At 44.6% G+C, this 26523-nt stretch overlaps 1 protein-coding gene across 2 annotated transcripts in view; it reads right to left on the bottom strand.

Moving 5' to 3' along the window:
• The window catches only part of NEURL1 (neuralized E3 ubiquitin protein ligase 1), a 147815-nt gene extending 122205 nt beyond the window's left edge, over positions 1-25610 (bottom strand). The window contains exon 1 of one of the 2 annotated variants that reach the window (XM_048946839.1): positions 25565-25610. Coding sequence is in view for 1 of the 2 variants with exons in the window: in XM_048946835.1 (XP_048802792.1) it covers positions 14809-14893 (85 nt within the window). In the remaining variant the exon portion in view is untranslated. Of the gene's footprint in view, positions 1-14808; positions 15064-25564 lie in introns of those variants that run through there. The other variant, XM_048946835.1, reaches the window with a different exon arrangement.
• Between the last annotated feature and the right edge of the window lie 913 nt (positions 25611-26523).

Here is a 26523-nt window from a genome sequence, read left to right as displayed (position 1 = left end):
GCCGATGCCTGCCCAGCCATGAGAGCAGCTCCAGCTGCAAAGAAAGCATACACAAGAGCTAATAAACCCATGTGAGCAAGCAGAAGGCTGCAAAAAGTCATCTGTTGTCAGGAGTCAGTACTGAATGAGAGATGTCTGTGTTCAAGCCAGAGTCACCCCGCAGCATCCTGGCTGCTCAGGAGGTCTTGGCTGCAATCTCTTCTGACTGGTTTTGTGGGAAGGAAAAGAGAAAGTATTCACAGAAACGGACTGTGATAGGACAAGGAGGAAGGGCTTTCAACTAAGAGAGGGAAGATTTAGGTTAGATGTTAGGAGGAAGTACTATACTCAGAGGGAAGTGAGGACCTAGGGCTGTGGGTGCCCCAGCTCTGGAGGTGTTCAAGGCTGTGTTTGATGGGGCCCTGGACCCTGATCTAGCTGTCAGCAACCCTGTCCACATCCAGGTGGTTTACAACCAGACGATCTTTAAGTTCCCTTCCAACCCAAGCCTTTTCTCTATGATTCTGTGATAAGTCAGGGGTGAGGGGTCAGGAGAGGGCTGATGGAAAAGGGTCTCATGCCAGATAGTGCACTTGGGTTCCTCTCTATAGCATACACATGGCCACCACACCAACTGCTTCTGTAGGAGTCACCAGTTCTTCACTGCAAGAGCGTAATCTACATCTTGGCTCTATCAGCCCCATCGATTTTTACTTGGAGACCCCAAAACACCACAACCAAGACACGTGGCAGCAAGGCCGTTGTGCTGCACAGAGACTGCAGCAACATCTTGCCTTAGGGCTGGAACAGCATCCCAGCATCTGAACAGCTCTCCAGTGCCGATATAACCTCTAGGAGATTTAGGAAACGCTTCTCCCACCCAGCCGAGAGTTTTACTTATTTGTGTATGGCACCCTGAGGCAAAGCGTTGCTTTATACCTCTTGCAGCTTGTCACGCACCAGGCTGACAGCCCCAGCTCCACACCCTGGGAAAGGTGAGACCTGAGGGCCCCCATCTCACAAACAAACACCTTGTTGTTAATCATCTGAGGGCCAAGGTCCCATTAATTAGTGCTGACATTTAGAGTGAAGGCCACGAGATAAGGGTGATATGAAGATGGATGGATTCCAAGAGAATCTGGGAGAGAAAAAAAAAAGGCTGTGGGGGATGGGGTTTTGATTTTATTTAGAGTTCTCCTTATAAAGAGAGGCTATTGACATTTGAATTCTCTTTTGTATCAGAAGAGGAAAAATGCAGTCAGCCTGTTGACATGTATCTAAGCTGCAAGGTGCTGCACACTGTCAGCATGAACAGGGGACCTCGGACTGGCTGGTTTCAAGTCCCTTGGCCTGTGCATGGACCCAGATGTCACAGTTCTGGATGTGCTTGGCTGCAAGGCTCTGGATTAGATCGAGTGTCTCCAGGGTTGGGGCAGCCATCACCTCTCTGGGCAACCTGTGCCAGTGCCTCATCACTCTTATTGTAAAAACTTCCTCCTTATATAAAATCTGGATCTCCCCTGTTCTAATTTGAAACCATTTCCCCTTGTCCTACCACAACAGACTCTGCTAAATAGTATGTCTCTCTCAAAAAAAAAAAAAAAAAAAAAAGTGCAGAAGTCCACCTAATGTCTGCTTCTGTTAAAGCAGGACAAGCTCATGATAAAACAAAACCATCTGCTGCTACAAGCTTCCATCCCTAACCAGAATCTGCTGATGCCCTCATGGATTCGGCACCATTCTCCACCATCTTCCAAGTGCTCCAGCTGACATTGCCATGCATTCATATTCCTTGGATGAGATCCTCAGACATCAACCAGTGGGATTAAAACAAGGATCAATGTAGAACAAAAGCATTGGCAGATCTTTCATATGCTTTTTGATTTTTGAGCCATTAGGTCATATTCATTTTATACCTTGGAGCTTTTTATGCAAAAGAGAAGTACACAGAATTGGAGGGGTGGGGGTTAAACAAAAGCAAGGATTCTCGTGCAAGCCCTGCAGTTCCTCTCTGGGGGGGGAGGGAATCAATTATGAGAGCTGGAAAAGCTGCCTCTATTCATAGCTCTTTCTATATGACACTGTCAACAGCAGAAGCAACTGCCATGTCTCTCTGAGCACTAAGTAACCCTATTTGTCACCTTCAGTCCCTACTGTGCTGCTGCTTCCCAGAAAAAGGTCTTTGAAACAGAAGAACCCAAATCTGGTTTTGAGGCAGCTCCTGTTCGTGATCCCAGCCCAGAAGCACCACTAATCGTGATGTCTGGGGTATAAACAGGTACAGGACAAGAGCATGTCTCTCCTTCTGATCTGCTTCTCTGTTTGTAACCAGCGCTTATCTAATGCCACTTAGGAAGTGTTGCCAAGGAGACTATTTGCATCCTGCACGATGTTGCTAAAGCAACACTGCTAAATTAGATGCAGAGCTCCTAGCCTTTACCGAGTGTATTTGCATTGCTATGAAAATTAAACAGTCACAGGATTAAACTATATTTGGGTCATTCACTCAGCCAAGCACCTGAAAATAGTCCCATGGCAGCAGCAACGGAGTTCCCCCTTAAATCTAGCACATCTAGGGCTCATCTTGTGTAGGTATTTCTGCCTTGTGTGTCAACGTGACCTGCAGGCAAAGCAAGCCATCTCTGTATTATAACCTTCCCACACAGGACATGCTTTGGCTTCTATCTGAATGCTTTTGGAGATTTTCACTGTCACAAATAATTACAGCATTGCATTATTTGATGGAGCATAGCAGAAAGCAATTGTAAGGAGCAGATATGTATTAATATCTGAGGCACAAGATGGCTTAGAGGCACTGGAAATGGGACAACTTGCCTGGAGTTTATGGGTCTGATGTTCAGTTTTACCCTGAGTCTTGGTTCAGCCGTAAATTGTCACCATTTATGGTATAATGGGCAATATTGATGGTAGATGGATGGTTGGATTAGGTGATCATAGAGGTCATTTCCAACCTGAAAGATCATATGATTCAAGGGTTTCAAGATGGCCCATGGAAAGTTGGGAAGGCTAGATAAGGGTAAAAAAAAAAAAAAAAAAAAAAAAAAACCACAAACACACAACTTATTAAAGGAGATGATAATAAAATAAAAAAGAATTTAAAACTATAAAGAATTATATGCCAGCTATAAACAAAATTAAAGGTCAGAATCTATTTTAGGTGAAGTTACAGAATAAATTAAAAAACCCACACTACTGTCAACACTGCAGAATAAATCAAACGGAGAAAAATGACTGGTTGGAGGGAGAATGAGCAAAAGGAACCAAAAGATGAGTTTGCAATGGTTTTCAAGGCAAATAACAGCTTCTCTAGAGTTTGGACATTTATCAACATGCTAAATAACATACTTAAAATAATTCTCCCCTTATTGCAACTGCCAGGAACCTTGCAGCAAAAATTACAATTGCTTACTAATATATGCAATTGTGCATATACAATAAATATAACTTACTTTCCCTGGTAGGTGGTAAGTAGATGATTGGACTGGGTGATCTTAGAGGTCTTTTCCAACTTCAGTGATTTCACCATTCTATAATTGCATTATTCATGATTCCAAGCAATGTCACAAAGAAAGACACTGGACTCTCCAAACTCAGCTCAAGTATTCTGGTGTAAATCGAGTGCAGCGTGTTATCCTTGCAGCTTTCTATTCTGATGTTCTGAGTAATACACTTTGGACAAGCATCCATAAAAATAAAATACCATCCCACCAATGCCGATCTGGAGCTCTCCATCACTATTTAATGCATTTATTCCCAAAATAACTCCAGCTTTTAGCACTTTCTAATTTAACAGATAAACTCAGGCAAGGACATAAATACTTGGCATCTGTCACTGAATTCAATCAGCTCCTTGAATCAGAGCAAAAGAACCCTGCTCTGCCTCAACCATAATATGGTTTGGGTGCCTCTTGTTAATCAATCCTTAGCACCCAGAAGCACTACTAAAAGCACACCTGGGAGCATTTTACTATATATAAAACCTCTGTTCCAGCAGCAAATTTGATCTGCTTGCAGAATCTAATCACAAGAAGGTAATTCTCCTTCCTGATGAGCAGCTTTAGAGTGCCCATGCCCAGGAAGTTTTTGACCCATAACTTTTGATTGCTTATGCCTGGGAATTTAACCTGAAATGCCAGAATATGGGGTGAGGGGTCGGAAAAAACTCAGTTTGCTACCAACATTGGGTCTCAGTTGAACCTGGCAGAGCCAGGAACGTCCTCTGGCTCATTTGTTTTCAGCACTATTTAAGGATGCTTTTCAGAGGGCTGCAAGAGGCAGTGAGTCAGCAGAGCTGAACGTGATTGCCTCCGCTCAGCAGGATGCTGGGGATGCTGTGAACTAGAGATGTGGAGAACAACACCTGCTGGCTGCCTCTGTGGGCTGGAGATGCAAGGGAAGTCCAAGTCCCAGCATCTCTCAGGGAGGCAAAACTGGATGACATGGACTCTGTAGGAACTGATGGATATAAGAGAAGATGAGCACAGTCTTCCTGACACTTAGTTGTGCAAAATATAAATGAATCATTTTACTTTCCTAGACATCAGTCTACCTTAGGACACAGGAAAGAGAGGATGGTCTGAATCTCATCAGGCTAAGGTTTTACAACAGCCGTACTCCCTCCCACCTCTTCCCATGGCCATAACAAGGTTTTATTACTCCATAAAGGTTGAGGAGGCAGTCTTCTGTGGGAAATGGTCATTCATGTCTATGTACTAAGGCTGCAGAAGAGCATTTTTAACCCTTTCCAAGGACTCAGCTCTCTTCACTGCCTACAGGTACGCTGATACAAGCGATGTAGAGATCCAAGGAGGGGCCAGAACTGAGCATTTGCATCCCCAGCAGGGCAGGGAGAGGGGAGAAGAGGGTGTGACATCCCTTCCACCTGCACCTCCATCTTCACAATGCTCTGTATGTGAGCCAGCAGAGCTGGCATGAGGATGTTCTCACCACACCCTGAGAAACACTGCTGGGCTCTGACTTACTGCTTCCCTCCTCCCAGTTCCTACGTGGCCTTATCTAAACTATGTCATAAATCTTCTGGGTTTTATCTGAACTCTCCTCCTGCTAGTGACATGCTGTACTTGTGAATAATGTTGTCTCCATCTGAATTACAAGGGGCACAGCAATAAAGCTCCATCAGAAGCCAGGGAAGCAGTGGGAGAATAGCTAAAAGCCAAACGGCACTGTTTCCCTATTTGTAATCTTCTGTCATAGTCCGAGTTGGAAGATTAGATAACAAGACTATTTATAGTGGCATTTCCGGGTGTGTATCGCAAAATCTTTACTGTAAGACCATGGCAAGAATAAAATTTTAATTTTGCCTGCCACTTCCCTGTGACACAGCTCGGTTTGCAGCATTTTTTCTTTCTTCCACAGTGGGGTTATTAATAATGGATGTAACATTAACATTTCCAAATTGGGAGTTTACCCTCGGTCACCATTCCCACACATCATTCAGTAATTTCTCCTCCTGGGCTTCACACTGTGCTGACAACGAGGCCAATGATATCTGCTCAGCCACCAAAAGCAGAGCATGGACAACAGCACAGCACAGCTCACCTCATTCACTGCAACACGTCCCACCTGCAGGACCTCTCTGCTTGAAATCGCAAATGGATTTTTACTCTTTCTGCTAAGTCCACCAATGCAGTCAATCCAAGCTGAGAACAATTGCCCAAAGCAATGCACTGAGCACCAAATTGTCCATGCAGGCCATAAATCATGCAGCATAGGTAACAACTTTCTGCCAAAATGAATGCAGGACATAGAATCATACAGGTTGGAAAAGACCCCTAAGATGATCTAGTCCAACCACCCACCTGCCACCAATATTGCCCACTAAACCATGGCCTTAAGTCTCAAGCGGATGAGTAAAACACTGGGGTCTGTAATTATTACTTAGCATCACAACTCTAAAACTTTAGAAATAAAAGATACACATAGATTTGGGTTCTTTTAGTCTTTAATTTTATATCTGTTAAGGGATATAATTGTTTGAAGGGTCTGGAACACAAGTCTTACAAGGAGCAGCTGAGGTAATTGGGATTGTTTAGTCTGGAGGAGGCTCAGGGGAGATCTTTCCACTCTGAACTGCCTGAAAAGAGGTCATAGTGCGGTGGGGGTCAGCCTTTTCTCCTGGGTAGCAGCAAGAGGGAATGGCTTCAAATTGCACCAGGCGAGATTTGGGTTGAATAGTTGGAAAAGTTTCTTCTCAGAAAGAGTGGTGAGGCATTGGCACAGGCTGCCCATGGAGGTGGTGGGGTCACCTTCTCTGGAGGTGTTCGAGAACCATGAAGATGTGGCACTGAGGGATGCAGTTAGTGGCAATGGTGGGGATGGGTTGATGATTGAACTGGGCAATCTTAGAGGTCTTTTCCAATCTTAATGATTTTATGATTCTATAAAACACAAATTCAGTTTGTGACTTTTACAGTTATTTGCATCCTGTCCACTAAGGGGAGTCAATATTTCTGTGGGAAACCATCTCTTTCCCTCCTACCCAGTAAATACTTGCCAAGTACAAAAGATAAACATTTCTCATGGACAAAGTGATCCTGTGAGATATAAATACAGACATATTTAAAAATGCAATTGCACCAGTTGCTCAAACAAGAGAAATTTAGAATACTAATACAATTAAATACTCAGTTGCACAGATACCACTCAAGAAAGAGATTTAAACCTCTGATAAAAGGTTGTAATCTGGAAAGCAAATAAACTCTGGATCTACTTTTACACAGCTTATCTGCCAAAGCTGTCCAGCAGCAAGTTAAGAGTCCAATACTGTCTTTACATTAGATGGTGTTGATGAGCAGCAGAGCACAAAACACAGTCACATCTCCATCCAAGTAGCAGTTAAAGGGAAATCAAGCAGAGCTTATGCCTAACAGAGGATAAAAGATGATCAGTGGGGTATTTAAATCATATGTTGACATATGGGAAGTCAACGTGAATTAGAATGAATCAAGCATAACATGATCACGTTTCTTCTGACGGGGTCAGGATGTGATCTCCAGTTTTCAAGTAAAATGAAACCAGAGGGATGTCCAGACAGAGGCTGTTCACAAGGACGTTCATGCTCTGATTCAGCTCCCCAGATAAGAAGCCACTACCTCAAAAGTGCTTCTGATCAATTTCTCTGGGATAAAGGATCCCGCATTTCCACATCTGCTTAGCATCACACTGAGCCAAGCTTCTTACTTCATACCTCAGTATGACGAGGCCTCTTCTCAAAGCATAACCCAAAATGCTTATGCAAGCCCGTTAGAAAATTCTATCCTGAAAAGCTTTATTTGCCTTTTAGCAAGTTCTCTGCACAAATACAGTATTTTCAATGACTGTAAATATGTTTTTCAGATAAGAATTCTCCTCATTTGTCATAAAATTTAATGCATGTAAGCACTGAGACCTCTCATGTAGAGAAACACAGTTTACCAAATCCAATTCTATTACCACTAAAAAAATGCCTTTTCAGGATAGGTGCGACTGTTGCCAAGAAGAAAAGTACCATTTTTCCCTCCACTTTAGGAAAAAGACCTATAGCCTCTTCTGAATTCTCTGTTAGAAAAGAAAGGAAATACTCCAAACCTGCCAAATCTGACTCATTTGCTGCTCTCACCCAACAGATTTTCAAAGCATTCTGTTTGAAAGCAAATACCACCTTTCCAATTACCCAAAGTGATTTTTTTTTTAAAGATGCACCAAGCGTACAAACATTTCCACTGGGCCAATAGAACTTCTCATCAACTTTCTTCCTCTTCAATTCAATTGTTCACAAGACCTTTCATCAACTTTCTCCCTCTTCCATCATTCACACAATTGCTTCCCAGTATACTCTCTTGGTCTGGCTAGCAAAATATGCAGCAGTGGTTTCCCAAGTCAAATATAAAGCTTTATAAATTATGTGTGACAGGTTGTCTCCAATCCCCCTTCCTGAGACAACCAACAGGGAGCACAGAAAAAGCAAAGCCGTTCCAGGCAAATGCAGACCTACGTTGGACACAGAATGCTTGCAGCCACTCCATGTCCAGCCCGCAGACCTGTCCCATCAGCAATAGTTGGCCCTGGACAGTTACAGAACTCCCTACCCACTGCTCTGCCAAAAGGACTGTAATGCAAGTGGAAAATTACAAGCGAGTTGCCAGCCTTCTCTAGACTCGATGCTAGACAGCGTGTGTGTTCTGGCCATACCGGTCAAGTGATGAGTTCAACAGGCAGCAGGAAATCCCTGCCTATGCCCATGCACATGTGTGTAAGCCCACACATGCAGGAACAGCTGGAAGTGTCAGTGTTAGCAGCACGAAACTCAAATACTGAATAAGAAGGAACAAAGAGAGAACGGAGACAGACGTGCCAGAACTTCAGAATTTATTTTGTCTAAGATCTTCGTATTAGTTTTCTAAAAAATGTTTACACAATGTGTGAAGCACTGGGTTTTTTAAACCAACAAAAAAAAATGCTCAATAGTTTATCTGAGAAGCTGACTGAGAACTATTAGCATTTACTTTCCAGATGTTTGCATAAAATAGCTTTGAGGTTTGAGCCAGTGAGCTGAGAATCCTTTCTTATGCTTCAGCAGAGATAAACCAAAGCTGTCTAACAGTGTTGTAGGCACATAATGCCACCATGGCATCCTCTACTCTGTAATTTTAGAACACAATCCTATTTTAATCCTGTCACTGGAAGGCCAGATAACTAATATTATACAAACATGAACTAGAATCTTATATACAACTTGCTTTTACCAGCTGGAGATGCCCAAGAGTGATAGGAGATAAAATTGAGCTAGGGCAAGTTTTCAACTCCAGAGATGCATCAACCTGGACCTTCAAACATGATTCAAATGCCTTCCTTCATCTCCAGCTACACAGCCAGCAGTACCCTATGATGCTAGGTTAGGAGGCAGATCAGGTTTGCGTATACATGTTGCAGTCACAGCAGAAGCTTTAACCATTGCTAGGCTGTAAGTATAAAATTCAGCTCCTGTCTTCAAAACTACTTTGGGATTTGTCAATTTGCAGCACAGCACTAAGCACCTGCACAGTGCTGTGATTAAAGTCAGAAGAGACTTTAGGATTTGTCATCGACTGTGAGCAGGGTGCCATCAATCAGGTTAATCTCAGATCAGCCATAAATGGAGACTGCAGGATGGAAGTGCTACCAAAACACGGGTATTGCAGACCCCACCCCTCAGGACAGTTCAGAACTGCATTCCTCAGCTGCTCTAAAATTTCAAGGCAGCCTAAGCCAGAGAACACATGGATCTTCACCTTGAAACAAGTAGCCGCAGCAAAGTCACATACTGTAAACACAACAACAGGTACTCGTGTACTTGCCATGGGCAACAATTTCAGTGATGCAGAAGTAGCTGGTTCCTGCAATTATCCTAGCAGCAGTAGGTAAGAACAGCTGCCAAATCCGAAATCTTCCAAGCCTCTGTATTAGAAACCTTCCCCAGATTCAAAGTTCTCCACAAAATCTGGCATTTCAGTAGTCTTGGAAACTAAACAAAGCGGGGGCTACTTAGCCCCCTTGTCCCTTGGGGTGTCAAAGCAAGCTAAGAGAAACTACTTTCTCTTATTCAAAAAAGCCAACCCATGCAAAAGCACCTTTATTGTTAAAAACTCCAGGAAGCAGGAGGCAGTCTCATCCATGAGAGACACGGTGGGAGTCTGCATGCGAACCTCATGGCAATCCCTGCTGTCTCCCACATAAAGCCTGCATGATCTGTTCTGTGCAAGACTCTGAGGCTGCCATGGTGATGAACCGCTCTGCAAGCATCTAGGCAGGGATGCTCACAGCAAAGAGCATGTATCCAGCTAGAAGCTGGCCAACATCAGGAGCAAGCCGTATGCCTTCAGCCATCACTGCAATCTCTGAACATCCCAGCTCCCTCTCTCACAAGGGTGGAGAATTTTTGAATTCTCAGCTCAGCATTGCTACTATCAGCTGAATATGAGTAGTCTTAGGAAAGCCCGTAAGAGCAAGCTGAATGTGCGGTCTTTGTACCTAGCAAACTTCAGAGAATTCCTCTTTCATGACCTCCTCCAATCTCCTGTAAAATTAGACCCATTTTTGCACTTATAACATCTACTATTAATGAGCTCTGAGAGCTACTAGCCACTGTAGATAGCTGCAGCCTCTTTCTGTTCAAAGGGACCTGAAATCTACCAACTCCATTGGATGTCCTCCTGGTTCTTGTACTGGAAGATACAGTGAAAAATGGAGTTCTGTCCCTTTTCTGTGTGTCAGTTGTGACTTTTTTTTTTTAAGATCTCTGTCATTTACCACCCCTCTGCATCAGAGGTTAGAGTTCAAGCTTATTCAATCATTCCTTACATTAAATTATTCCAGACCTTTGATTATCCACCCTTGTTGCCCTCCTGAAGAACCAGAACTAGACTCAGATTTATACTATAATTTACTCATGGCCTCTATTTCTGTTTGGCTTCCCTTGTAATTTCTAATATTACATTTGCTTTTTCTAACTGCTACTAAGACTTGGACTAATATTTTCAGCTCAATAGCCTGTTCCTAGGTCTACCCTTAGGAAGTGTTGTGCTTTGTTAACAACATGATTTCCTGGGAAATTTCTGACAAGCTGCACCATTACCTGCTTCACCAACAGGCTCCTATACCTCATGAAAAGGAAAACTGAAAATAAAAGCAACATCAATAAATCGCTGCGTCTGGAACACTGGGCAATGTTAGGCAGTTTAAATGCAATAAATCAAAGTTCAGCAACACGGGGAAAGAACAGAGTGCTTAAGAAAAGGTCATATAAACCTGAGAACCAGAACCAGGCTAACCCTTCCACCTACAAACCAGGCACGCCAGTGGTCAGAGGGAAATGAACAACCCAAGGCAGAACGAAAGCAGAAGGGCAGGAAGCTGGAGGCAACCATCAAAGCCTGGAACAGCAAGCCTTCTGACTTCCTAAGGCTGGAAAAAAAATGAAATGATAGTTTGAGGAAGAATCAATTACAATAGCAATGGGAGCTGAGGTGAACCAATGGCATCACTATCAACATTCTCAGTGCTATGCTTGCACACTGACCTCCAGTCCCCACATTCATCAGCTGCTCACGTCCTTTTACTTGGTCTTATCTTGCAAATGCAAGAAACAGAACTGGCATTGCAATATTCTTTCCTGTCAACAATATGTAATTATTGCAGTGCATACAACAGGCAGATCGCTATCTTCTGCATTTATTTCAGAGACTCAGAAAATACCAGCAGAAGGAAAAAAAATGTCAGACTTACTTATGTATCAATGAGACATATAACATTCAGAACAGCAAGAGCAAAAACATAGACAAAAACTACATAGGCCTGTAAGGTATATCTTATCATAACTAGCATCCCCACTGGCCAGGACTGTCCCACCAAGGTAGCAGCCTGCTTCACAGGGTACCCCAGAGACACAGACCCCAGAACATCCTGCAGAGACCAGCCAGGCACATGAGTTAGATTTATCTGAGCAGCATGTACAGAGCAGTTTTCCAGCAGGGACCACAGAAACACCAAGCCCAGCATGACTCAGATCTCCACGGGAGACTCCAGATGCCACTGCCATGCAAATAATAGAGAATAACCCATGAGTAATCAGCCAGTGCTGAGAAGAGTGTCTCTGACTACCTCGGGCTGTCTCAACTGTAGTGCATGCATTCTTTACCATAAATATCACAGGTGCATTAACCCATGAGAAAGAAAAATGATAGGAAGAAATCCCGCAGGCTGTCACTCACCATGGAGCGCAGCCTTCTGAGGCAAGAGGAGGATCAGGAAAGAGCAGCAAACCTGCCTGGCAGGCTGAAGAGAGGAGACAGTAATGCCTCTTAGCTTCTACAATGTAATATTGATCTGCGGTCCACAGAACTGGCTAAGCCTTACAACTGAGGACATGAAGGACAAGTGAGGATATAAAGCCACTTCCCCACAGAGCCAAGGAGGTGGAATTGAGGTCCCACACCTCACCTCTAACCCAACAACCAGCAAAAATCATTCCTAGCATCCTGGAACAGCAGCACCACAGCCCAGAGAGGGTATGCAGTCCACACTGCGTTCCACACCAAACAGCTGCACACACCTTGTTTGGTGGCAGTCACAAACAATGCTTCAGGGAGGGTGGAGAGCAAATATTTGCTGGAGTTATCAGTCTACATCATAAGGAGATCATTATCAGACAATCACCATTCCTTGTTCATTAAAAGGGAAACAATGGGTCACCTTCTATCACCCCAAGCTACATCTGCATTATGGGAAGTGAAGAATTCACAGGAACGCTGACAATAATGTCACTTTAGTCTCATTATACCATCAAATGAGGACCTCCTTCCAGCCACTGGCTGTTAACTTTAAGGTTAACACCTAATCAGGGCTGTGGCATCTGAACAGCTGAAGTCCTGGATGCCTCTTGTTCCACTGACTTCAGTTTTCACTGCCTCCACACTGGCCTTGCATCCCTGTAGCCACCCAAGGCCACCTGGGGTCCCAACCTGGTGGGTGGCACCCAGCCCATGGCAGGGGGCTTGGAATTGGGTGGGTTTAAGGTCCCTTCCAACCCAACCACTCTGTGATTCTCTGATTAAAGCCTGCAGGCACAACGGTGAAAACAGCACTGAGGGTAACTGAGTGCTTGGGGAGAGGTCCTAAAATCCCTGCAACTAGCAATTTCTTTTGAACAGCAACTCAAAGTCCCTCCATAAAGGGCTGGGCAGATCCCATTTTAAGCACTACCCAGCTCTGAAAGCAGCTCTAAAACAATCAGCTTGGAGCTCCAGATTTTATTTCTGTGTTACACCTTTAGTACCACCAAAAGCATCACGTGGCCTTCAGAAGACCTGCTCAATTAAAGAGAAACGTTTTTAAGCAGGACAAGCAGGAAAGAAAACATAAAAACTTTCAGTGTACGTGGGAAGCAGATCTACTCAACATGGTGATCTTCTTACACAGCAGAGATGAGCTTGTAAGGCAGAAGCTGACTTCACAGCCCCCAGATCACCATAGTGCAGCTTTTTCAGCAAGAAGAAGCCTATCAGCCCTGGCACTGAGTGGGAGAGTGCTCTGTGACCGCATTACAAAGCTCTGTGCCCCTTGCAGAGCCAGGCATCCAGGCAGAACCAGGGACCTTCAATTAAAATGCACATTACCAAATGTTAAATGGCAGATTTGTAACACCACTGTGTGACATTCGTACTTTCGCTGCTCTGCCTCCAGACCATTTTACAGGAACCTGTCAGATCCAATCAGACTTGTTTATTCTGCATTTAAATGTAGAACCTGAGGCATTTTGGTTTTAAAAAAAGACAGAAAAGGCACATATTGTCCCTGGCAGTTGCTTGATTTTTTACAACAAAGGCATCTTACTCTTTATTCAAAACTAAAATGATTTTACTGTTCTGCTACATTACAGATAGGGAACATTCCTACTTGCTGCCTTGGCACATGTAGGAATTTAATTAAAATGGAAATTAAAGGAAGAACAAGACAAACAAAAGTGCCATTAGTTCCCCCCCCCCCAGACCCCTAGTCAGGTGATCCATACAGAGCATCTCAGAAAGCTCACGTAAGCCACTGATAATGGATTAAGTGGCAGTGCTCCTTCTGGCTCCAGTTTATAAATTCTTATCTGCTTAAGGTTGCTCCAGAAAGACTTCTAGCTGACAGCACGATTCATAGAGATAAATCCTCCCTGGCACTTTACAATTACACACCAGCTACTACAGCATCGCATGTACCTTCCGGTTTGCATTGACAGGGGATGAAGGTTCACCATGCAGAGTTCAGTACCCTCTCCTTGCAGGTTTAATTCTAAGTACAGCTACTGTCTGTGGCAGAACAGTAAGCATTCCTCACATCTCGCACAGCCATTAAGAAAGCTGTGGTATAATCACCCTCAGCACATGCAACTTCTCTATACCATTCAAGCACAGAGGAAGGGAGCAGAGAGGTGGAAGGAAAGGATAACCAGAGAATCCCTCTGTATGGCAACCAGTTGCCCAGCTCATCATTAACCCATTCCACTCCCCTCAACCATACCAAAGAAGCATACAAAAGCTCAGTACAAATAAGGGAGAACATCCCTATTTCCCATACTGGTGGGTGAAAATCCCACAACATCAGGGAAGATGCAACAAGTATTGACCATCTGAAACAGCTGTGGGAACAGCACCTGCCTTACTCTTTGCTTACATCCTCTCCCCATCATCCTGTGCCTTGTCTGTATTAATGTGCTTAACAAAAGGTCGCATCAACCACACGCAGTGTGCAATGCTGCCCAAGAAATCCCCTTCCAGAAGGACAGGTTATTTTCTGTTACAGCAAAAAGGGGCAAAAAAGGGCAGGGACAGAAGACCTCGGCAGTCGCTCCTACTTGCTCGCCTTACAGAAGTCAGCTCCATCTGATTGCGTCCTGATGGCGCTCCAGGATTTCAGCAAAGGGATAACCACAGAAGCTGGGCAGGATGCCCCATACATCCCCTGCCCCCCCTGCAAACGGGACTGACAGCCCACACCACACAGCTAGATCTCTGAAGCACCCAGAAAAGATGCAAAGGCAAAGGAATCGTTCGCAAGGAGACACCTGGGGACACTTCGGTGCTCCGTCACCTCCAACACGCTGTCCCCGTGCTTTCCTGGGGCGCGGCCGCACACGAAGGGCACCCGCATGTGGAGTGCCAAGCGTAGGGCATCCCACCCCGCAGTGGCGCTCTGGGTGCTCATCCCAAACTGGGGTCCCCGCACGGCGCAGGGTTGCCGTCCTGCCCGGGTGCCCATCCCACCTCGGGGCGCAACGGGGTGCCGTACCTTTGAGGTGGTGGTGACGGGCACGGTGCAGCCGGCCCTGCCCGCCGCGGGGCAGCGCGGGGATTCTGGAGAAGCGGCTGCCCATGGCCGCATCCGAACCGAAGCGAGCCGAGCCGGGCGGCACCGCGCGGGGTCTCTCCCGTGGAGCTGCGGTGGTACCGGGGAGGGGGCGGCGCTCCGGCCGCGCTCACGGCCCCGCTGCCGTCCCCATAGCCCCGCGCTGCCGCTGCCCTCCGCGGAGCCGCGCCGGCTCCGCTCGGCTCCGCGGCGGCTCGGTACGGCGGGGCGGGGCGGCGGCACCGAGGCCCCCCCGCCGCTCCCCGTCGCTATGGAGACAGCTGTTCCGCTCCGGGAGGGAGATGGTGCGCAGCCCAGATGTGCCACGGCTGGTGCCACAGGTGGAGACACGTGTGGAAGCGGAGCTCGGCCCCCGGACTGGGACAGGGTGGGAGGGTCCCGGGACCGGCGATGAAACACCCATGTTGGACGTGCGTCTGCATATTTACGTTCGCTTCACTTCAAAGAGCATGGTAGGTTCTGGAGATGCTTTTGCAAGCTTCGCCTGGGCTGTCAGTGGATGCTGAAGGCAAAGAACTGCTTCAGCTCAGCGAAAACACCTCATTCCTCCTCCAGTTGAAAAACATTTCTACTGGTCAGTTGCTTTCCAAAAGGTGATTTTTGTCTGTCCACCTCCATTCTGCCTCCTCAGAGGGAATCTCAGGAAATCTCCTCCACATCACAGACTACAGGTGAATATTTTCACAATCAAACTGTTACTGCCATGAAGCCTCTGCCCAAAAGACCAAAAAGCACTATTCTTTGAAACTGCTCAAATACAAAACTTCTGAAAGCCTTTTGAGGTTGACTGGTAAGAGATAAGAAACACTGAAGATGTGTGACACAAATTAATGCTGACATCAGGACGAGGACTATTCTTCCATGCAGCGGGACAGGCTAGCTGGAACCATGAGGCCCTGCTCTGCAATACAGGCGAGCTGCGTGCCACAGTGTTGCACACTTCCTCCTCCTCCCTGGAAGGCTGATCACCACCAGTCAGGCATTACTACGATCACACAGGGCTGGAGCTGCTTCTCAAACACTGTTCAATGATAGGTGTTGTAGGAATGTTGGGTCCTGCTCCAGCCCCACAGTGAACCCACCAGCAGGAAACTCACGTGCAGAAGTGGGACAGTCACACTATTTGTTCATGTTCATATCCCCTTTGAACACTATTTTCAGCTACAAATACACAGCTGGAATTACCATTAGGTGAGCAGCTCCCCATCGCTTCACCATACAACACCTTCTATCCTGCTGAATCTAATTGTTGGCAGTCAGCAGTCTCACCTCCCTCTCTGTAATCTCTCTGTGCCTGTCCTTGAATTTCTTGAGAGAGGACTTTTCTGGAGGTTTTTTTCCAGTTTTGGATGGTAGGCATTGGGTACATCCATGTAATCACACAGGGAGCATCCCTGTGCAGTCATCCATTAAACCACAGGCACTCACACATGCATCATGCACACTGCTCACTATGGGAACACACTGTGGGGATGGGCTTACTCCATAAAGGCCAAGCAAGGAGGAATACAAGACAGCACCAAGGTTCTGCTGTGATCTGATCTTGGTTCACTTTGTCAAAGAGCCTCTGAATTAGTGCATGCTCTGGTTGGATAAGGAACAAGGAGAGGCTGCTTCTGTCCCTGCCAACTTGTGTCAGCTCTCCCTGCAGAAAATATTGGGCAGGGTGAGAAATACAGTCTGCTACAGGGGCCCTTAATAGACAAAAGAGGGTCTTACTGATTCTGGGTTTTTGCTTTTTTCTTGTGCTTCAGCAACAGAGAACCTTTAATCAGCTTGCCAGAGCTGTGGGACTTCCATGCCAGTAAGTGAGAACATGGTTTCTTAGTATGAGTGGTATCAATGGAATTGAGTACAGGCATGCAATCTCTGGGCACCAATCCCATCAAGGAATGCAGATCTGGTGGAGACGATGCAGGCTGGACCAGGCTCTGAGCATCCTGATCTAGCCACAGCTGTCCCTGCTCATGGCAAGAGGAGTTGGACTAGATAGCCTTTAAAGGTCCTTTCCAACTCAAATGATTCTACACTGTGTGATAGAGCAGGGTGAGTTTGCACTGCATTATCGTTCCCTTCCTGTATTCATGCAGAGGCACCTGACCACTCAATTTGCAATCTGTGCTGAGAGGTCAATCAAGATAATGCAACCCACTCACAAATTTTATCTGAAACAAGCATCAGCTCCACAAAAGGTGCTAACGTGTTAATTATCACTATAAATGAATGTGAGGAGAAAAATGCTGCACAGTCTCATCTGCTCATGGAACATCTACTGCTTTAAGTCAAGAGAACATCCATGAACTCTCAAAAATTAACCAACAGCCAAGTACAAGGATGAGCGTCAGCTGTTTGGCTCTGGCATATGTCAGAGAGACTGGAGGAGGAGAAGCAGCGAGACAGCGCGAGGGGAGCATCTACTGTCATGTGAGAGAAGATCTTGCTAGAGAAGGACGACCAGACCAAGCTTTGCTGCACTGGGCACTGCCAACTTCAAACATACATTCGTCTAGTTCTTTGCCTCGTATATTGAAGAACCTGCAGAAGATGGATGTTGTTTAATTGGCCCAAATTATAAGCAGCCTAGCATCAGAATTTCTACAGGCATAGATAGGTGTGCTTTTTTTCTTCCACACAACATACACATCTGCATGCTGCAGGGAGAAAAAGATGATTTGGGAGATACTGTGCTATTTGGGATAATATCTAGTTTGTTTGGCTGCTTTTTTAATTGCCTGAATTAAAGGCAGCTGGGAACAGGCCTTCTTGATGGCCCAGAACTCATCACTCCTTTCTTCTCCTCACCCAAAATGGCACTATCAGTAGTCAGGTTTCATATTTATGTAAACTATTCCTCTTTTGACAGTGGTTGGCTTCACTTGGAAAGATTGTCCCTGTGCTGAAGGCAGGACTCTCCTTACTGCCAGATCAGATGATGCATCACCCCAAAACAAAACACAGTGCAACAGCTGTGTTGGATAAGTTTGTCCCCATCATTGCCATCTCTGAAACTGAAGCAGTGCCAGGTAAAAGGATGAGATGGGGCACACACAAACTCAGCACTGTGAATCAAGATGGAACAGAGTGACAAGAGGCTGCTCTCTGTCACAGGTGACCAGCTTCTTGTCCATAGTTTTGTGTCCCAAAAGGACAACAGATTTCACAGCATCATCCAGCACCATTTTAGAAGATGTATCTAGAAATACTACCTTAAAGTGCAGAGACTGATGATGCAAAACCTCACCAACACTTGCACAACACTCAGACAGCAGTCAAAGGAAGTCATAACAGGTGATCTTTAAAGCTAAACCACGTATCAACTCTTTCATAAGAAATACAGGTATATGTTTTCTGTGAGTGGGAAGAAAGGAAGTTTCCATCCTTCAGGGCACACTGGATCTGTAGTGCGTAGAATGAAACAGCTCTGACCATTCACACATCTCCCCAAATGGGTTTTTATGGACTTAGATCAAGTTAGTTGTAGACACACCTTTATTTCACCATCATTTAATTTCTCCTGTTCTTTCAGTTGTATGAAAAGCTCCATAACAAAACCAATAACAGCTCTACATGAGAGAGCAAGGAAAATAGCAAAAGTAAGAAAATCACTTCCTTTCCTTCATTTGGGATGTTCAATTTTAATGAACAATGCACATCTACTTACGGGACAGAAATCATAGTAAAGGTCTGATTCCTGCACTGACAAGCAGAACTTAGAGATCCTTCACATTTCTATCAGCCATTTTACAAAGTGTAGGCTATGTTTCCCATGAACTATGTTCAAAATTAATAGCATGGAGACAGCTATCAACAGGGTAGAATAAATAGGGTTGTTAGACTTGCTGGTCGCATTGTTTTTTTTTTTTGAGCTCTGGCATGCAAATCTCACCCAAAGCGCTTCAACACTTAAGTGGGGATGGCTTAAGTCATTTTTAACTCAAGCTTCTTGTGCTCCCCACACTGGGGCTGAGACCCATGTGCACATCAGAGCAAGTCAAAGACTGCCTCCTCCCACTGAGGAAAAACTCCAAGCAATAGAGAACAACCACATTTGTACCATATCTCAGCAGTCAGATCTTACCACTCACATGAAAGCCCTGTGCTGAGCAGGAGTTATTTCCAGAGGAATCAGCTCCTCCCTCTTTAAAGGATCCTTTGATCTACAAGAGGAATTTAACTGGATTTTAGCACAGCTAGTAATCAGCTCTTTGGTTTTCTCTTCAGAGTATCACTGCCTGCCAGGCAGACCAGCCCCCTACTCCCAGAAGTATGACAACTCAGACTTCCCCCAGCACACTGAGGTGCTTCTACCAGCTCCATAGATTTACCAGCATTGCTGTGGTCTTCATATTGATTCACTTGACTTTTGAGTAATTTCTTTCTCAAAACAATTCCTTTGTCAATAGACTTTCTTTTCAGTCATTTCAACATCACGGTCAAGATGGTGGACATTTCTACTGAAGTTGCACACAGAACAGTGTGAAAGATTGAAATCTGAGGGATATTTCCCTTCCAAAGGAGATCCCGCAATCTTTGCAGACCTAAATGGTTTTCTGTTAAAGCAGGAACAAATCAGGAGCAGACAGATACTAGTGCAAATCTCATATCCCATTCCTATTTCTGCATCCAAATATTTGCTTTTAATTAGGTTTACTTCCCAAATTAACAGTGGAGGTGCTCAAATTTCTAATTGGTTCATTGCTAACCAACGTTTCATCCTGCCAAGAAATCAGCCTCCTGGGGAAAACAGTGAAAAACAAACCTTTAGAAACATGGTCAGTTAGAGAAGGGCAAGTATGTTAAGGGCTACTAGACTGTGTCTAAATGTGCTTGACATCCCCAACACCTGTGCTTTAGATTGTCAAAGGAAGAACTCTGGCATGCTACCCAATAGTTAACTGTTGAAGTATTTGTTGCTTTGCCTACAGGTAAAGTTATTTCATGGTTTTATTTCCCAACATGCACAGACCCATGCTTTTATTGACTGCTCAGTTCCCTCCTGGCCTCCATTGGTATTCCTATCTAATTGCACTGAATTTGACTGGACCTGGAAATAACAGCAGTCACCTTCTCATCCCAGTCTACAGAGGCTGTAACACCAATGACCATGGATGTGCAGCTTGCTGCTAGCATCTGAAGTCACAGTTTTTCTTTACTCTTTGACTCAAATGGTGGGAACCAGCCAGAACTTCAGAAATGTCAAGATTAGTATTGCGTAGTCCTGCTGATTCTCAAAGACAGCCTGTAATGTGTTCACAATGGGAAGCACTTCTCAGCAGGAAAATACCAGGGACTGCTGAATTCAGCAAAACAGGTGCAACTATTCTTTTTTATTTTATTTCACCAGAGTACAATCCTGCCCCAGCAGTGAAGACAAACCCCACAGGCAAATGTCAGCCTCAATTCTGGCTTGACAACCAACGTGCATTTCAAAACAAATCTCAAAATGCACAACCAAACCAGGAAAGAACAGAAGAGAAGCACAAGTCCCCAGCAGGGATTATTTGAATAATGTTGCTGGCAGATCTGTTCTTTTCTCCAGATTTCCAGTCTGCACAAAATATTACAATATGAAATCAGATCCCATCACTGGGCTCTGATGAATGTGAACATAGGGACTAAACACTGCCTTCCCATAGGAATAAATACTCCAGTTCTAGCCACACCACTCTCGTTGTTCACGCTGTCACTACAATCCTGCAGGCAGCATTATTCACTACATCAGATAGATATTTTCAGCTCTCATCTACAGATGAACACACTCCTGACATTATCATCTATCCTTAAAGTCTCTAACATGAGTTTTACATACTGGATTCAAAAGGCAAATTTGCTTATCTGCCTAAGAATTAATGCAGATATTCTCACTGTCTGCAAGATGTCTGAAAAGCAAAACCTCCTTTAAAGTTGCAAGTCTACCCCACTATTAGACTTATTTTTTTTTTTAAGCAGTGTTTAAATGGCTGTATATTAAAACTTGCTGCTCTTTTTCAGTCTGAGTTTGCTGATACGCGAGTTCCATGCCAGTGGAGCTCATTAGATGTTCTTATATTTGATGCAGCAGCCAGAATAGATGCTTACAAGTTATGATTCCATCATTCAACCTTCTTTTCCACGAATTGAAAAGGTCAAAGTCCTAACTACAGCACCGCTAGCAGTTACGGCCAACTGCCAAGACAGGCATTTTCACAGAACCATAAAGGTTGGAAAAACCACAAAGATCATCGAATACAACCATCAGCCCATTTCTGCAAGTGCTCTAGACAATGTCACTGAGTGCCATACCTACACGTCTTGAAAAATCTCCAGAGATGATGACCCCACCACCTCCCTGGGCAGCCTGTTCCAGAGTCTCAGAGTTATTACCTTCACCTTCTCCATCTTTACAATGCTCCCTTTGAGGTGGGACCTAACCTCATTTTGGGAAGGAATTTAAAAGCAAGAAATGGGTTGAAATGCTTCTTTCTGCTTCCAGAGCTCACTTTAGGTTAGCAAAACAGTGATGATACCAGACTCAGAGATTGAGAATTTGATAATCTGAAATAATCCAAAATACAACCCTTGCCTTGCACTTATATGGCTAATGGTTCTGCTCCACTGCTCAGGTCAGAAAGCTGTGGTTTGGAGCCAGCAAATATCAGAGCAAAATCAGCTCCTGGCAACCAGCAGCAGCAAAGCAAATTTGTGGTTGTTTCATAGCCACTGTTTGCTAGCTTGTTCCCTCCCAAAAATCAGCTTAAATCACGCAAAGATTTACTCATAAGGAACAAGGGTAGCTCTCAGCAACAAAAGCAGGAGATCAGACGGAAAGGAGAGGCTGGTGAAAATGGGGTAAATACCAGGAAGGGTAGGGGGGAACTGAGCAGGTTGAAGATGCTGGAGGTGCTGTTCTTTGGCTGGGAAATGAGCTGCAAGAAAGCTTCTTGACCACAGGCTGCTGAGGGATCCTGGCTGAAACCTCAGGTATTTTCCATAATGTCACTATAGCATGTTATTTTGCAGAGAGGGGCTGCCATCAGCTAAAGAAAAAGGTAAATTTAATGAGCTTTAAAGCATCTCAAAGGGACAGGCACCCACTATAGAGCAACAGAAGAGATTGGAGTGTTTACCAGCAGAGGGTCCTGATTAAAGCATGAAGGAGCAGAGGGTGGTAATTACGATGCCACAGGATCCTATCATCCCACACACTGCGATGCCAGCTATTTGCTTCAAAAACACAGGAGTGGTTGGAGAGAGGACGTTGCAAAAAGGAAAGTGAGGAGATGATTATCCTCTGCAAGACAGAAGGCACAGCAGGTAATCATCGCCTGCAGGACCACAAGGATTTGGCTCGACGCAGAGGATATGGAAAATTACATGCCCTATAAGACCATTTCTCTGCTGAGTCCACAACAGTTAGAATTCAGTAGAGTTATGGATATCAGTCCTTAATTTTGTCTTCCTAAGGTATTTTGTGCTCCGAGGATCAGAGGACAGAGTTGCTTTGTGAAGAACCAACTGGAAACAGCATGGTTTTGTCCTTATCAGTCTACAAGGACTAGCTGGGGTTGGGATGGCTGTTTGGTTTTTCATCCAAATCACTGCGTGATAAGTTCATTGATTTCTTGGGATTGTTCCTTTGAAAAATGTGTGAATTCTCTCACAGTCACATTCCTAGGTGCAGTCAGCAGAGACATACCAGCTGCCAGCACTGCAGCCCCAAACCCACAGCAACCTGCAGCCATCTCTTCCTCCCAGCAGCTGTTAGATCTTGTGCTCTGAAATTCATAAGCTCAGAGGCAGTCTGCAAAATCAGAGCATGATAGAGACAAGTAAGAGTTGAACAGTGAAGGAAAGTTGTGCTATAAGACCAAGTATCCTGATCTTCCTAGGATATCTTAGTTTCTCATTTATCGTGACCAAGCATAGATGAAATCTGCCACAAGGATCATTTGCAACTCATCAGTCATCACAGAGTAAATCAGCTGTTGGTGAAAGGAAAGACCTGAGAAGTCAAGGCAGGCTGCTATTTTCCTTGGAAGAAGGCAGAATTGCCACAGTCAGATAACAGCGCTCGCATTCTGCACATTCTGAAGACATTCAGCCCTCTATAAATCACATTAATGCACACAGAAGACTATTAATGATGTGAGAAGGCAGCTGTTGTACACAGGGATGGGCAAGAGCTGGGTGACAAGGCAACTTCACAAAACAGGACTCTAATGTTGCCTGCAGATGAATTGCAGCTACTGTGAAGCAGCAGATTTACATGCTCAGTGGATGTTTTAAAGTCCCAGCTCTAATGCACCACACCCCACAGCAGTGACAGGGTGCTTCTTCATAACTCTGTGCCTGCCACAAGAACACAGTCAGCTTTTCTGAAGGCCACAATTAAAGATACTTCCCCGTGGTGTGGGCAGGAGAGGAGGGGAAGTGAAGATTCCTCATAATTTGTTTTTAGAAACTCCTTCCCTTCTCAAGGTATAAATTACAGAAGTACAGTATCACTCCTTACAAATGATCTGTCACATTAATCAGGTAGTCTCTAGTGAACTCATACATCATCATTTGCGCACCCCAGAGGCCCTGAAGTTAAGTCTGATCACAACTAGAACAGTGAATTAATGTTATAACATATCTGTCGCCACAGGAGAGCTTTAGGAAATCTGTGCTATGGTTCACACCTTGTAAATTCAAGAGGCTCATCCAGTAACTTAAATGGTTACTGCCTGAGTTGCTGGTGGCAACAGAAAATACTTCCTTCCATAACATCTCTTCTTGACTGAAATAGAATCATAAAGGTTGAAAAAGACCTCTAAAATCACCTAGCCCAGCCATCTACTCACCACCAATACTGCCCACTAAGTCACATCCTTAAGTAACACCTCTACATTTCTTGAAAACCCCCACGGACAGTGACTCCACCACCTTCCTGGGCAGCCTGTGCCAGTGCCCAACCACTCTTTCAGATAAGCTGTTTTTCCTTTTATTCAACTCAAACCTGATCCAGCACAGCTTGTCTGGTAGTACTGAAACACAACCAGGTTAAATCAAATAAGATTGGAGCAGCCAGGTGAAGGATGACAGCAAAGCAGCCCAAACACTAGATGTAAGTAGCCAAAGTTCACACATTGAGAGCTCTCAAACTCACCAAGAGTTTCCCTAGAAGATGGAAAAAAACTACAGTAACAGATCCAGCTTTTAGCCTTAACTTACCTATGGGTCTTTAGTAAATGAACAACTATACAGATACAACTGGTGGTGTAGGAACCATGATTCCAGTACTGAAGGCGTAGAATGAAGCAGTGACACCAGAGTAGGACTGTGCCAGCGCCAAGGGCTGCCCAGCCCAGGGTCACCACACCAAGTTGGGCTTCCTCACCCAAGCCATATTCCCCTCTGAACATCTTAGCAGTTTCTATAACATCTCTGCACACTGAAGACAAACTGCTGCATCAATAAAAGTTCACAGGCTGAAAACCACTGATAACAAACTGTAGACTCCCCAGGGCCAGAGCCTAGTCTGAGAAAAATAACAAGACAAGCTAGTCAAATGTCAGCATCCTTAAATCTGCTATGAAGGTCTGCACCTCCCTTAAAAGATGTGCAAGTGTTAGCAGATCAGAAAAGTCCAAAAAATCACTAAGCCAGGATATTAAGCAATCAATCTGATTCCCTAACTCTCCACTGTATTCCCTATTTCACTCTCGAGATGAGAAGAGACTCCATCTTAACTGATCTTGCTGCAACATCAGCTCAAAGCCAAGCAGATAAATGTCCTCAAAAAAAAAGCTTTTTGAGTCAGAAATAGTGCAAATTAGGTCAAGGTTGGGATAATGCAGAGATCAGGAAAGAAGGTTTCACATAAACCAAGAAGTTAAGCTTTAATGGCCAGGAGAGCAATACACAATAAGTTCTTAAGAACAACAACACAAAACGAAGCCATCTGTTGCTGGCATCTCATTAATTATTGAGTGGTTGTTACTCATTATTTGCTTCACCTGGGGAAAGTGCTCAGCTCAGCAAAAGCACTCAGATGGTCCCCACCACATGGAGCAGAAACACAGAAAGGAGCAGGGTCACAATTTGGGCTCCTTTATCAAAGTTATAAATGACTGCAAACAACTCATAATGAGGTAAACTAGGATCTCCCTCATCATAGGAGATGGTGGCCGAGGTCTGGTTCCAGCAGACCAGGAACTGGATGAAATATCTACTCCTGGGTGCCAACTCTATCCTGGAACAACACAGGGACTGCAAAGCAGCCACCAAGCTGACCACACCATCCCACAAAATTTGTCCTACTTTAAACAATCAACACAAATTTCATCAGTGAAATCATCCTTTTCCCCAAAGCAAGAAGGTCATGCCGCACCAAAAGGGCTCTCACCTATGGAGCAGGGGCTTCTTGTGCCCATAACAACACTCTCTCCATCATCTTACATAAAGAGACCATGAAACCATAAATGCTATTTTACACCCACAAAAATACAGGGACAGGTGTCCCCATCCCTTTGCCAGTGCTCTGATGCTGTGGTGTTGGGATGTAATGCCATAATGCGATGGAAAGTACAGAAATAATAGCAGGGTGGCAAAGTTCTAAGACACAGCAAACAAAGACAAGCCCAAACACTGCAGCTACAAATGTAGAAACAAAAGAAAAAAAAAATTGTAGAAACAAAAGAAAAAAAAAATTGCTTACCTTAGGAAGGCCTCCAGTAGACAGGGATCTCCAGCAAAATCCCCTCCCTTCCACTGTCAGCCCTTAAATGAGGTCTGGGAAGGGATCCTGGCTCCACCCCTTCCAGTTGCTCAGGAGCATTGCTTGCACCTGTTGCTTGCACCTGTGCTCCCCCGGGTTGGCCCTGCCCTCCCCCCAGCTGTTCAATCACTTCGTGATTCAGCATTTTTTGCTACCTGGGCCAAAACCAAATGTCTGTCCCACATGGTGTGTGAAAGTGTACTGAGCAGTTCTGAACGTGATCAGTAAAAGAGCAGCTGTCTAGCTCAGAAGATAGCGCCCATGTCAAACAAGAGAAAGCTAAATAATCACATTTTTGGTTTTGAGAGGTATTTTTAACATTTGCCCATGTTTAGCAATTCACTTATCTCCAGGGTTCTTTCTCTCTCATTCTAGAAAACTCCTTTCACAACAAACAAAGGAATACCATCTTTCTCCTGTGATTCAATGACCCCTCATTTCAGCTTGGAGTTACTGGCAAGACCCCAGATCACAGCTGTGCACAATAATTGCCACAAGACATTCTTTATGGACTTCTAACACCCAGACCAGGTGACTGTTCTGAAGAAGTAAGACTCCCTTGCATCTTCCAGCATCCAGAGGACAGAGGATGCTTGCTACTCTCTTCATATTTTTTTTTTTAATTTTTTTTTTAGCTGTAAGGAAATATTCAGCCTGTTCTATATTTTTGCTCAGGAGTGCTGGAAAAGCAAAATGATTTCTCTAAAGTAATCATTCTACAACACATGTAAAATTTTCCCTACCCCAGTCAGCACATAAACAGAGCCATTAAATGAGAATCCCAACAAGCATTAAAGCCTTTTGGAAGCAGTGTCACTGGCAGGCAGAGCTGCACAACACCAGCAGAGGCTTTAGAAGCAAACACAACTATTTTCTCACTATAACACCCTCTCTTATAC

The sequence above is a fragment of the Lagopus muta genome, chromosome 5, assembly GCF_023343835.1.
Source record: "Lagopus muta isolate bLagMut1 chromosome 5, bLagMut1 primary, whole genome shotgun sequence".
Lineage (NCBI taxonomy): Eukaryota > Metazoa > Chordata > Aves > Galliformes > Phasianidae > Lagopus > Lagopus muta.
Note: the sequence above shows the minus strand (reverse complement) of the source record. Positions and strands in the feature narration are given on the sequence as shown.